The sequence below is a fragment of the Phyllostomus discolor genome, chromosome 1, assembly GCF_004126475.2.
Source record: "Phyllostomus discolor isolate MPI-MPIP mPhyDis1 chromosome 1, mPhyDis1.pri.v3, whole genome shotgun sequence".
Classification (NCBI taxonomy): Eukaryota; Metazoa; Chordata; class Mammalia; order Chiroptera; family Phyllostomidae; genus Phyllostomus; species Phyllostomus discolor.
This window is the reverse complement of record NC_040903.2, coordinates 99,748,232-99,762,534: the sequence shown is the minus strand read 5'-3', so window position 1 is coordinate 99,762,534 and position 14,303 is coordinate 99,748,232. Positions and strand designations below refer to the sequence as shown.

The 14,303-nt window shown below is 39.8% G+C and overlaps 1 protein-coding gene across 5 annotated transcripts in view; it reads left to right on the top strand.

Moving 5' to 3' along the window:
- The window catches only part of HERC3 (HECT and RLD domain containing E3 ubiquitin protein ligase 3), a 110,913-nt gene that overhangs the window by 64,771 nt on the left and 31,839 nt on the right, over positions 1-14,303 (top strand). For all 5 annotated transcript variants that reach the window (XM_036026629.1, XM_028505440.2, XM_036026613.1 and 2 more), the window contains exons 17-21: positions 6,207-6,230; positions 6,318-6,407; positions 7,636-7,806; positions 9,448-9,591; positions 11,069-11,235. In XM_036026629.1, coding sequence (XP_035882522.1) covers positions 6,207-6,230; positions 6,318-6,407; positions 7,636-7,806; positions 9,448-9,591; positions 11,069-11,235 — 596 coding nt within the window. The remainder of the gene's footprint in view (positions 1-6,206; positions 6,231-6,317; positions 6,408-7,635; positions 7,807-9,447; positions 9,592-11,068; positions 11,236-14,303) is intronic.

Genomic DNA, 14,303 nt, shown 5'->3' with positions numbered 1-14,303 from the left:
CAAAAGGACATTCTGAAGTGGCTGGTTTTTGCTCATTTTAAAGAAGAGGTGGCAGTGGCTTCTTTATTTCCATTAATAAACTGCATCATCCCCTTAAAAATGAAACAACACAGAATGAGTGCCTTTGTAGGTCCCATAGAGGGCTGCATAAATGAGAAAGTTAGTGATAGAAGAAGTAAATGCCTCAAAAATAAAAACTAGAGTCATCTTGCCACGTGAGGGCAGTGTTTTACCTCTGAGTACCGGTATTGTGCGTGGTGAGAAGAGGCAACTGTTTTTGCCTCAGCATGCAGGGACGGCAGGGAGCCAGGTTGGCCTGTATTGGGTACAGGAACACCTGGTGGCCGGCAGGCTCTATGGCAGAGGCTCCTGGGTTTACTTCTTGGCATGGCAGGTGTTTGTGCAATGCCTCCTGCCTGCAGTCACAGTCACATTTAGGAAATGTTGATTTGGATTTTTTTTTAAAGGAAAAAGATATTCCCAGTTATTCAGTTCTGTACCATGTACTTGTTCATTGCTCCTATTTCGTATACTTTAAAAAAATGAGCTAAGGTCATAGTGCATCCCCATTTCAAGCAAAAACACTTAAAATGTGACCCACCAGTACTTTGCTAGTTTTAGTTTTATAAGACTCTTTTTGGGGGAATGGATGGCCCAGGGCAAGCAGCCTCTCAGGAGAGAATCACATGTCAGTTCATACGTATTCATCTAGGTTAGGGAGAGCAGTCTTGAAGCAAAACCATAACACAGCTGTTTTAGTATTTCACGTAATAAGGAAATGCCAATACTAATACCATTTCTAAAACACTCAGCATTCACAAAAGGAAAATCAATGAAATTAAATTATTATATTTCAAATACAAAAACTCATAGATGTATAAAAAGTTTACAGATACATAATAGACCTTCATGTAGGTCTAGTGCTTCTTTTGACAGAATAGCCTACCTTCTTCACCTTCCTTAGAACTGGCACTGTGGTCCTCTCCTGGGGAAAGAGTCTTCGGGATCGCCAGCACTGTGGCCTTGGCTCTGGTTCCTAACTGGCAGTTTGGATTTCTTTACATCAAACTCACTCAACTAAGAGCATGGTGACCCTGCCCACAATTTAACTCCTTTTCTTTCAGAACAGTGATCAGCCTGCTTCCAAAACTGCACTCTGTCCAGGGGTGGGGAGGGGTAGGGCAAGGAGGAAGGGAGGGAATGAAGGCTGCAGGAGGGAGGGCTTGTGGTGGGGTTTGCAGGGAGCACTGACATGGGACTGGAGAGAGTCAAGAAATGCAGACAAAGCTCCTGATTAATATCTGAACTAACTATTGGGTAGGGCAAAAGTAGGTTTACAGTTGTTCATATAGAAAATAATACGATAGCTAATAAATAATAATATAAGAATAACCTCTGTGTTTTGTGTACCTACAGCTGTAAACCTACTTTTACTCCACCCTGTATATGGTACCAACAAAAACACCAGTATTGGAAAATACTAGATACACTGAGGTGCTGTCATTCCAATAACTGTTGTCGCTTCTCCTGTAGCCACCTTTATTTTACATTTGCAGTGTTTAAACTTCACCTGGTTTCATAGACCAATACACATCAAAAGTCATCCTTTTCTCTTGAGAATAAGCAAATCATGCTTAGAATAAATTGATCTCTTCTGAGATGAAGATCCTAAAATTCTGAATATTGGCACCAGTTTAAAATCTATTTCCCCAGGAGACTTATACCTTTTGTAGGTACTTAGATGAGAAGATAATTTCATAGAGTGCTGTTTTATGGTGTGTGTTATATTTTAGTAATTTCAATTCCTAAATTCAAATAAATTAAATATGTCGATATGAGCATGAGTCAAATTTGCCTGGATTACGTATCCATGATTTCACACCATGTTCACTGGACGCAGTTGTCTCTTCCATTAGTGTTCTTTGGTCGAGGGAAGTGCTTCAGAATACATAGGGAACCTGTTTTTAAAGGGTAAACAGTGGATTTTAATTAAAATTGCTTTTCAATGATGTCATTGGAATATGCATTTCCAATGGTACACATTTCTTATTCATATAACATTTAAACAATTATAAAAGCAAGCCAAATTTGTGAATTAGAAACAAACAAAACTCTAAAATTAATAAAATGCAGATAGCCTTATGGAAGCCAGACCCCACTTGCACTGTGGGCTGGGACTGCCTGCTGTCAGGCCTTGGTGCTTGAGTCACCCCGGGACGACTCAGCTCTCTTTCTTCCTTTGAGCTTCTGTTACACCTTCATTCTTGCAGAGAGCCAGGGCGGCTCTGGCCCTTCCCTGTGTGCAAATGTATCACTTCCCAGGAGAAACTTCTTATTACTCCTGGACAATCAAGTATAATGTGGTACCAATGTACTCATTAAAATAAATGCAAATTATGTGGTGATACACCATCATAAGGAGGTCATTCAGAATGTGTTTTAGTTGATTTCATTTAGGATATTTATAAAAATACAAAATTAAAAAAATCTTATAGCACTCTCAGGTCTCAGAAAAAATCCATAGTTTTCTGTTTGAAAAATATTACTACAGGTCAACATGATATATATTGTTGATATTTTTTTGTTTCTATTCAATTAATAAATAATCTTTGTTATGTAATCTAACAAAACCTTTGAGAAGAGATTTCTCTTTTTTTCTTCCTGATAAATGAAACTAATATACCTCTTGGATATGTTTGTGAGTTTTTTAATATACTGTTTCCCCCCCCTCAAAAGTTTTTAAGATTTTATTTACAACTTCCAATCAAGATGGAGGCACAGGTAAACACTCCTGGGCTCCTTGCACAACTACATCAAAATCACAACTAAACTACAGATCGAAGATCACTCAGAACCATCAGAAATCGAGCTGAATAGAAATCAGATAACTATGGAACTAAAGAAACTACATCAAACCAGACTTGTAGGAGACACAGATGTGAAATGGGCAAGTCCCACACTCACGTGTGGTGGATAAAAATTTGGGAGGGATATTTTGGTAGTGGGGGGTCCCAGCATCATGCCAGGCTCCCCAGTTCAGGGTAGCAGTACCAGGAAGAGAAGTCCCTATAACTTCTGGCTGTAAAAACTAGCGGGTTTGGGGTTGGTGAAAAAAACTACTGGACTCTCTGGCAGTTCCTCTTAAAGGGCCTGTGCCAAACTTACTCAGACTCACTCCCTCTGAGCTCCAGCACCACTGGGGTAGCAGCTTGAAAGGAATGAGTGGCTTATGGGGAGGAACTGAAGTATCTGGTATTAGGGTGAGAGCTGGGGGACAACTTCCTCCCAGACAGAAAGGTGGGCAGAGGCCATTGTGCCTTTTTTGAGCCCTCTCCCCACAGATCCACAGAGCCTGCAGGTGGGTGTTCTATCTGAGACTCCATCAACCTGGCTAACACCGTTTGCCCTGCCCTGGGGTTTACCTGAGGCTCTGCCCCACCCAACTTATGACCCTGTCCCCAGCCCTGTACCTCTGGCTAAGTGGCCCCAGGCCTGAAACTAGCAGCTTTGGATCACAGTTTGGCTCTCTGTGGGAACTTCCAAGCCCAGCACAAGTAGCAGCTATCTGCAGATTGCTTTATAGCTCATGCAGGATAGCACCAGTCAGAATACAAGTGGTGGCTGACCCTGACTTGCAGCACCCAGGAAACCTCAGACCCTGCACACCTAGTGGACAGCTACAGACCACATCAAAACACTACCACCCTGCCCCTTCACAGCTGATCCTCCATGGAGGGCAGAGGTTGGTGGTAGGTGGTCACAGCAAGTCCTTGCAGCTGACTGGCCTGGGTAAATTCTTCCCATAGACCTGCCAACAGCAGTCAAGGCTCAACTACAAGAGGAAGATGTACTCAACCCATAATGAGGGCATACCTTGAGTGACCAGCTTGGGTGAAAGGGGAGGATGTGCCACCGAACCCGACAGGACACCTATTATATTAGGCCATACTACCAAGACACAGAGTCAAAAGCAGTTCTACCTAATACATAGAAACAAACACAGGGAGATTGCTGAAATGAGACAAAGAAACATGGCCCAAATGAAAGAATAGATCAAAACTCTAGAAAAAGAACTAAACAAAATGGAGATGAGCAATCTATCAGATGCAGAGTTCAAAACATTGCTTATAAGGAATTCAGTGAGCACTTCAACAGCATAAAAAAGAGCCAGGCAGAACTGAAGGATATAGTAATTGAAATGCATGACTTACAGGAAACAAACAGTAGAGTGGATTAAGCTGAGAATCAAATCAATGATATGGAACATAAAGAACCATAAAAACAACCAATCAGAGCAACAAGAAGAAAAAAGAATCTAAAAAAAAATGAGGACAGTATAAGAAGCCTCTGGGACAATTTCAAGTGAACCAACATTCCCATCATAGGAGTGCCAGAAGGATAAGAGAAAGAACAAGAAATTGGAAATCTATTTGAAAAAATAATGAAAGAAAACTTCCCTGATTTGGTGAAGGAAATAGACATGCAAGTCCAGGAAGCACAGAGAGTCCTAAACAAGATGGACATAGACAGGCCCACTCCAACACACATCATAATTAAAGTGCCAAAGGTTAAAGATAAAAGAGAGAATATTAAAAACAAGATAAAAGACAGAATCTTAAAAACAACAGAAGAAAAGCAGTTAGTTACCTACAGAATTCCCATAAGACTATCAGCTGATGTCTCAAAAGAAACTTTGCAGGCTGGAAGGGACTGGCAAGAAATATTTAAAGTCATGAAAAGCAGGAATGTACAGCCAAGATTGCTCTACTCAGCAAAACTATCATTTAGAATTAAAGGGCAGATAGAGAGCTTCCCAGACAAGAAAAAACTGAAGGAGTTCATCATCACCAAACCATGATTACATGAAATGTTAAAGGCACTTACTTAAGAAAAAGAAGACCAAAACTATGAATAATAAAATGGCAATAAATGCATACCTATCAACAAAATGGAATCTAAAAAACAAACTAAGCAAACAAGTAGAACAGAGACAGAATCATGGATAGAAAGAACATTTTGATGGTCGCCAGATCGGAGGGGGTGTGGTGGAATGGGTGAAGAGGTGAGGGGGTTAAGAAGTACAAATTGGTAGTCACAGAATAGCCAGTCAGGTGTAAAGTACAGCACAGGAAATAGAAGAGCCAAAGAACTTATACGCATGACCCATGGACAGGAACAAAGGTGGGGGGTATTGCCTGAGGGAGTGGGGAGCACTAGGGAAGGGGGAAATGGTGGGGGAAACTGGCACAACTATAATAGCACAATCAATAAAATATTTTTAAAAAATATTTTATTTACATATTGATGGTATTGATGGCATGTCTTCTGTTGGCCAAGCATTGGTTTAAGTGGTGAGTCAGGGACAGCTTGATTGATTGATTGATTGATTGATTGCTGTTGATGACACTGTTACAGATATCCCCCATTTTCCGGCCTTTGCCCACCTCCATCCAGCCCCTGTCCGCCAACTCCTAGCCATTACCACACTTGTCTGTGTTCAGGGGCTGTGTTTATGTTCTTCGGCTAATCTCTCAACTTCTTTTATCCATTCCCCCCACCTGCCTCCCCTCAGATCTTTCTTTCTGCCCTTTTCGACAGCGTGGATGGACCTGGAGAGCATTATGCTAAGTGAAATAAGCCAGTAAGAGAAAGACAAATACCATATGGTCTCACTTACATGTGGAATCTAATGAACAAAATAAACTGACAAACAAAATAGAACCAGAGGCTCAGATACATGGAACTTAGAACAGGGACAGCTTTAAATATTTGGTTTATCTTCAGAGTAACAGCTTCTGTGTATTTGTGTGTGTGTGTGTGTGTGTGTCTAAGGAAGAGATGTTACATACTGACAAATAAATGAAATTTGCATTAACTTTACTCAACAAAAGTAACCTCTAAAGTCAGGGTTCCTGCTTTGGCATTAATTTTGTTTTACAAGAGAGAATTCTATTAATGCTGTGATTTATGGAGTTAGTTACATGGCCTGTAATGGTCCTTTAACAATTTTTAGTTTTTTTCTCAGCCTATGTCCATCAAAACATTTGGTGTATTCCATCAAAAATTCACTCAGCCATTCAAATGGGTTAATTCCATGGCCAAATAGATAGTTTACATGTTTTGTTATTTGTATTTCACATTTGTAGGGGGTAAAAAGTTTAGTTTGTGCAATTCAAGTAAGAGACTTCTTATTTTTCTTTACACAGAAGGCTAGACCATCTATAATGCAGGTAAATGATTCTTTTTTAATTTACTTATATGTTTTTCAAGCACTGTTCTCTGCGGATACTACAATATTGCCAATAATGTTTTCCTAGGATGCTGTAACACTTTGTTCCTACCCTTTCATCTTTGATGCCCAAGCCAAGACCAAAATGTTGCAGACGGATGCTGAACTACAGATGCAGGTATCATACTTTAAAAATTATTTCCTCTTCTTATGTGTTTCTTTCAACCTACACATTCAACTGTAATTTTTACTAATAGGAGAAAGTATATTTGGATGAGTTTGATTCTAACTTTTAGAACTATTACAAATTTTTTAGCAGTTTTTTTTGTTGAATACAACACATTTAAGTGAATACACATTTGCATAGATGAGGAGTTGGCAAGCGTTTTCATAAAGGGCGCATAGTAAATAGTTTAGTCTTTGTGGGCCGTACAGTCTGTCTCAACTTCTCAGCTTTGCTGCAGCACAATGGCAGTGACTCACACTGCGTTAATGAGTGAGCATGGCGGTGTTCTAATAGAACTGTATGTACACTGAAATTTGAATTTTATGTAATTTTCACATGTGGTGAAGTATTCTTCTTTTGCTTTTGTTCAACATTTAAAAAATATAGATACCATTATGAGCTCGAGCTGTGCAAAAACAGGCTGGATTTGGTCCAGTTGTTTGTTGACCCCTGATGGAGAGATAATTAAATGGATGTTGGTAGTTCTTCATTGAATTAAAACTTTAGTTTAGAGATTTAAGTACACATTTTTATTATAAAAAATAACTGGTTTTGAAAAGCCTACAAAGGTATTTATGAATTAGCAATTGAAACCTACCAATCCCTACTGTTGATGGACATACAACTTTATTCCTGTCTCTCTTCATCTCTCTGTCTTTCTGTCTGTTTCTCTCTAGCTCTGTGTGTGTATGTACATATATAGACGCATTATATATATACAAATATATCTATTTTCACTGTGATATATTCTTGATATTGACAGTTTGAAGATTTTGTAGGGAAAATGGACATTATTCAAAGAGTAAAAACTATTTAACAAGTGGTTATTAGGTTTCTTTTCTGCCCTTTAGAAAGTCATGGTTTTTACCCACTCTTCTTCCTGTTTCTTCTATTATAATATTATTTCAGACTTAATTGTGCCTAAATAATTTTCCAGGGACTGGCTATGGGTCATATGGTTCACAGAGTATTTCAGTTAATCTCTTTGGGTCTGAAAGATTTGTGTGTTTTATAAACACAGTAACTTGAAAACCTAACTGGAAAAGTTAAGACAAAAATAATAAAACACAATGGAGATGCAGTCGGCGTGTCCCCACACACCCCAGATTGAAAGGCACAGCTGGCTGTGCCCACCCTCGGGCGCACTCTGAGAGATTGTGTTCTTGATATGCCATTCCAGGTGGCGGTCAACGGAGCCAACCTGCAGAATGTCTTCATGCTTCTCACCTTGGAGCCTCTGCTGGCCAGAAGCCCCTTCCTGGTCCTTCATGTTCGCAGGAACAACCTCGTTGGAGATGCCCTAAGAGAGCTGAGCATTCATTCTGATATTGATCTAAAAAAGCCTCTCAAAGTGAGCCCTTCAGTATATTCCTCTAAATACCTTCCTAATTTTCCTTTAAACAGTGTTGACAAAGCAACAAAGATCTTATTATTAAAATTGTGGAGTGCAGCCATTCGCTATTTCTTTCATCCATTTTACAAGAATTTAATCACCTCCTTCTGTTAAATCACCAAACAGCACATGTCAACATACATCAGATAAAAATGCCAGTGGATTACTTGAGGGGTTATAGGGCTTTCTTTGTCCGCTGTCTTTGGTGTATCTGCTCCAACTCTACCAAAAATGAGTAAACAACAGCAAAACTAAAGCTTCAACTAAGTACAAAACTATCAAGCCAGGATCTAGGAAGTCTTTTGGATGCCAAGGATTTACGAGAAAGAAGGTAAAAAGGAGAATATAGAGAGGCAGTGGAATCTGGGATGTTGTTGGCCGTTATGGCCAGCGTTCTTAGTGCCCTGATGTTACTGAATTAAGAAATTGTCTTTCCTCCTAGACTCTGCATGTTTGTGTTACTACTTATTGTGTTCCCAGGGCTTTGCACAATGCTTGTTACACAGTAGGTATTAATAAATATTTAGTGAATTACTTGAAATTTGAAGTTACTTATTTTTCCCTTCAGATGTCCACATCTCTATTTCCAGTCCTCTGGTAAACTAGTTTCTGAAATGCAGTAAGCAAGAAACTCATGGTCTCCACGATATCGCCACCCTTTTTAGAATGTCCAATGAGTAGTGCCTGTCCCGTCAATCTGCCTGGGAGTTCTCCCTAGAACTTCTGGGTTATATTTTTGATCTAACAGGGGCCTCTTTTTGCCTCCTGTTTTCAATCAGTAATTCTGATAAGATAGTTCTTGCTTTGTAGCACATCTGTGCTGCCTTTTGCTGCTTCTGTGTGATCAAAGTTGTAATGTTTGACCCCACAGTTTCTCTCGTCCTGCTGTAGGCAGCCTTGAAGACAGCCACAGTATAAGCTTTCTCAAATGCTGTTTTTAGCTCTGTGCCTGAGCCCTTACCTATAAATTGGGGATGATAATAGTAATACCTGTGCATGAGGCTGTTCTGAGGATTAGGTTAATAGAGTGTAAGTGCTGGCATGTAGTAACTCTCATTTGCTGCTTTGCTGTAGTTGTTACTGTGATGATTGTTATGGGCCCAGCATGCCCTCTATGGGTCTGTTTATGGGTTTTCTTATAGCCCCTCACAGAGCCCAGGTCTGTGCTTACTTAGAGTGCTTTCCTCCCCTCCATATGCATCAGTTTCTTCAAGAACTACTTTTTTTTACTCAGCTTAATCATTGCTTTTCTCTGTGTTTCAGAACATTTACCTCTCAAACTATTTGACTCTTTGAAAATAAAATGTATTGTCTAATGGATTCTTTTATGTTTACCTTACTGCGTTAAATAGATGGTATACTTTCTGTGGACACATGGTAAACTTCTAACTTTCTTTGTATCCCTTGAAGCACCTAGTAAAAATTCTGTGTCTGTCGTGCCTTGTTAATAAGTGGATACCCCTTGCAGTTTTCATTGCTTCAGTATATTGTGTTATATCTTCCTTCCTTTGTCCTGACTTTGGAAAGAATTTGCTAAAAAAAAAAGACATAGAATGCCAAAGATTCTTTGAAGTATAATTCTACTTTCATTGATTTAAGGTAATCTTTGATGGTGAGGAAGCAGTGGATGCTGGTGGTGTCACAAAGGAGTTCTTCCTTTTACTGTTGAAAGAACTTTTGAATCCCATCTATGGAATGTTTACGTACTATGAGGATTCAAATCTCTTGTGGTTTTCAGATACGGTAAGTTAGTGATGTCATGGTTGAATGGATAGAATTAAACATTTTTTTAAAAGTTGTGAGACCAATCCCTATACTTCTCATTTTGAAAAGGAGAGCATAACAAAGAAATAACTTAAAATGCTAAATAATGCATCCAGTCTTCTTTTTTTTCACCTGTTGCCAAGACCTAATAGTGTCTTTTGTTACCCATCAGCCCTATTTCAATTTCTAGTAGGGAAGATCCAAGTGTTGTTATCCTCCAGGGGTGGAAAAAGCACAGCGTGATAAATTGCTTTTATGACATGTGGAAAGTAGTAGTCAGATATGTCCTATTTTAATAACAGTGGTAGTATGTGTATGAATACTTATACAAGTAAACATACATGTACTTTATTTTAAAAAATTGAGTAGGAGAGCTAAGTTCTAATAAGAAGCATTCTAATTTTAACCAGATTAAATTTAGTTCTTTTTCTACCAGAATTTTCTCTCTAGATCTGCACTATCCTAACATGTAGCCACTAGCCAGCCACATGTGGCCATTGAAATTAGAACTTTATTTAATTAAAATTCATTTTCTCAGGTGTGCTGGCCACACTTCAAGTGGCCGCCATCTAGGGCCGCACAGAGTCAGACGTTCCATCACTTCAGGAAGTGCCACTGGGCAGCGCTGCTCTGCTCAAGCACAGTCCCGTGCCCCACAATGACATTCCTGTCAGCGATGGGTTGCATATGTGACAGAGGCCACATAGGATTATAACGGAGCTAAAAAATCCCCATTGCCTCGTGACATCATAGCCATTGTAAGGTTGTAGTAGCACAGCACATTGCTCACAGCACATACAGTTATGTGCAGTGCATCATACTTGATAATAAAAGACCATGTTACTGGTTTATGCAGTTCCTATACTGTATGTTTTATCATTACCTTAGAGTGTATTCTTTCTACTTATAAAAAAATAACTTGCTATAAAGCAGAATGCTGTGTTACTTGGGTAGCAGCCTCATACATCTCACTTACTGCATCTCTTGATTGCATCACTTTCTCTTATGCTTGATTTAATCTCATGTTGTTCTGCACAGTGACATGCTGTACAGGTTTGTAGCCCAGGAGCAGTAAGCTATACCATGTAGTCTAGGCCATACTGTATGTAGGTAGGCCATACCGTTTAGGTTTGTGTGAGACACCCTATGATGTTTGCATGGGACAAAATTACCTGGCACATTTCTTACAACAACCCCTTTCGTTAAGTGGCAAATGACTGTATAAGCTGCTCTCTCTGTCACTAGATGAGCTGTAAATGCTTAACTTTGTCTACATTGTGTCTTTTGGGGATAATCAGATTTTTGTCAAGGGTATTTCTCTGCTCCAGAAGGTAACTAAATATTAATAAGGTCTTTATTCTTTTATAATGAACATATTTTACGGTACATGGCAGATTGTTTTGAGGGCTGGAAACACTGCATTTCTTTTTAACACATTTGCATATGTATTGAAAAGTGTTTTGTAGAGCACAACTGGTTTCACCTGATTGGCATAACCTGTGGACTAGCTATCTACAATTCTACCGTGGTCGATCTCCACTTCCCGTTGGCACTCTATAAGAAGTTACTGAATGTAAAGCCTGGCTTGGAAGACTTAAAGGAGCTGTCACCCACTGAAGGAAGGTATAAAGCTAACAGATCAGTTGGTGTGGGGAGTTGCTCTGGCTGCCTCTGGCAGTGTGGGTTAAAGGGTGAAAATACCACAGGTACAAGTGTGAGTTTATTGAACCATATGGCTGAACTCTGTTGTGTGCACTTTGTCCTGCGGTGTAGCCATACAGCTCCTTGCTTGCAGCTGTCATTCTGCGGGCAGAAGGAAAGAAAGGAAAAGAAAAGAAAAGAAAAGAAAAGGGAAGTCATAGCTGCCTAGGAATGCAAAATAATTCCTTTTCTTCCTTATTCCCAACAAAAAGTAAGGACTTTGAGGTTTGTCATGGTCAAGAAATTCACAGGGAGAAAAATATCGAAAAAGGGAGCCTGCATTAAAGAGAAAAAAACCCTACATTTCCTCTCCTCTCTGTTTCTCTTTCCTGTGTGTCTCCTTTATTCTCACACTGCTGTCAACACTTCTGGTCATCCCGTGTGTGGGTTCTTTTTCCTCCACACCACTGAGCAATTCTCCACAGCACCAGCTGGGTGCTGTACAACTTAACTAAATTCTGACACTGTCTACCTGGATAGTGTCAGATCCCACAGGATCTGTCCTAAAGACTTTAAGGGATCCATCCCAAAAGACTGCTCCCCCCATTTCAGATGCCGGTTGCAAGAGAGAGGTCCCCAGGTTATCCAAAACACTTGTCTGAGTTTGCTACAAATCAGAGGTTCCCGTGACCCCCTCAGGTTTGCTTAATTTGCTAGAGCAGCTCACAGAACTCATGGAAACACATTTACCAGTTTATTAAAGGGTATGCTGAAGTATACCATTCCTTTTCGTGAACATCCAGATGAAGAGATACATAGGAAGAGGTCTGGGAGGGTCCTGACTACAGGTGCCTCTGTCCCTGTGGAGTTGGGGGTGTGTCACCTCCTGGTATGGCTGTGTTCACCAAGCCAGAAACTTTCTGAACCCCCTACTTTTCGGGTTTTATGGAGACTTTCCCCACCCAGGAGCCAACCTAGTCACCTCAGTAGAACAAGAGATGCTCCTAGTGCTCTCATCACTTGGGAATTCACAAGGGCTTTAGGAGCCCTGTGCCAGGAACCAGGGGCAGAGACCAACATATATTGCATATATTTTTTCTATGATCTCCCAGAGCCTTTAAAAAAAGTTTGAGATATAATTCACATACCATCTAGTTCACCCACGTAAAAATATACCATCCAGTGATGTTTAGTATATTTGGAGCTATGTAGCCACCACCACTTTAGAATGTTTTCGTCACCTGAAAAGGAAACCCATTCTCCTTAGTTGTCATCCCCAGTATCCTCATCCCACAAGCGCCAGGCACCTGCTAATCTACTTTCTGTTTCTATAGGTTTGCCTATGCTGGATATTTTATATGTAAATGGAATCATTCAGTATGTTGTCCTTTGTGTCTGGCTTCATTCACACAGCATGTTTTCAAAATTCATCCAAATTGTAACTCATATCAGTGTTCTATTTCTTTTCATTGCCAAACAGTATTCCATTAATATGGATATACTAATTTTGTTTACCTGGTCATCAGTTGATGGACATTTGGCTTGTTTCTACTTTTTTGATATTATGGATTATGCTGCTATGGACATTCTTTTTTTTTTTGTTTTTTTTTTACAAATCCTCATCCAAAGGTATGCTTTTCATTGATTTCAGAGAGAGAGGGAGAGAAAGGGAGTGAGAGAGAAAGACATCAATGGGAGAGATAAACATTGATTGCCTCATGTATGTGTCTGTATGGGGGCTCGAACCCACAACCTGGGTACGTCACCTGACCAGAGATCAGAACACAAACTTTTGGTGCATGGGACGATTCTCCAATGAACTGAGCCACCCAGCCAGGGCAGTTATGGAAATTCTTGTTCAAGTTTTTGTATAGACAAAAGTGTTTATTTCTTTGGTATACTCTATACCTAGGCATTGAATTGCCAAGTCATTAGCCTTTTGAGGAACTGCCAGGCAGTTTTCCAAAGTAGCAGGGACATGTTTTTATGTTAGTTTCATTCTGGTGCTTAAATCTCCTTTATTCTGAGTTTTTCTGTGTTATATTAGGTAGCGTAAGATTAAGTATATAAAAAGACACCATATCCTGGTAGCAGCTCAAGTGTCCATCAGTAGACGAGTGGATAAAACAATTATGGGACATTTACACAGTGGGATACTACTCCGCTATAAGAAGGAAGAAAATCTTAGTCTTTGTGACAGCATGGATGGATGCAGAGAACATTATGCTAAGTGAAATAAGCCAGTCAGAGGAAGACAAGTACCATATGGTTTCACTCATAAGTGGAATCTAATGAACAAACTGAACCGATAATCGAAATAGAAACAGACTTGTAGATAGAGAGCAGGCTGACAGCTAAGGGCTGGGAGGAGGTGAGGGGGTGGAGGAATTGAAGAAAAAGGAAAAAGTACTCGTGGACATGGACAACAGTGTGTGATTGCTGGGGGGAGGGGGTATAAAGGGACTAAATAGTAATGAAAAAATACAATAAAATAAACCAAAAAAAGTATTTTTAAAATAAAAGCATGTTATTTATGAGTTTATTAAGGCTAATTTAAATAAATACATGAATATTTTTAAAGGCACCATATTTTTAGCTTTCTGTAAACAGTATAATGCTCTTGTCATTATCAGCAGGGAACATCCCTTTTTATGTTATGTTGTGTTATGTTTTATGTTACGAGGAAGAGTACTGATTTTAAGATAGAGATAGAGAAGGGTAGTCTCTGAGGTACCCTCTGGAAATGAGACTCACACCACCTGTCAGGACACCAATACTGAGAAACCATAAGGATGGCAGGGGTGGGGTCACAGAGAGCAGATGAGAACATTTAGAAGGAATATAAAAAATGACAGAGGAGACCCAGGCAGGGCTCCATTTTTGGAAACTGGAGAGTGACAACTTTGCACCGTGTGCTTTACTAGCCTTGCTGAGAATGCTGTATGTCATGTAATGATTTTGGCTGGGTAACTGGTGCCAGATTTAAATTCCACACTAAGAATTTTTCTCCTGGACAATTCTCTGTGGAAGTACCAGACTTGCAGCTTACC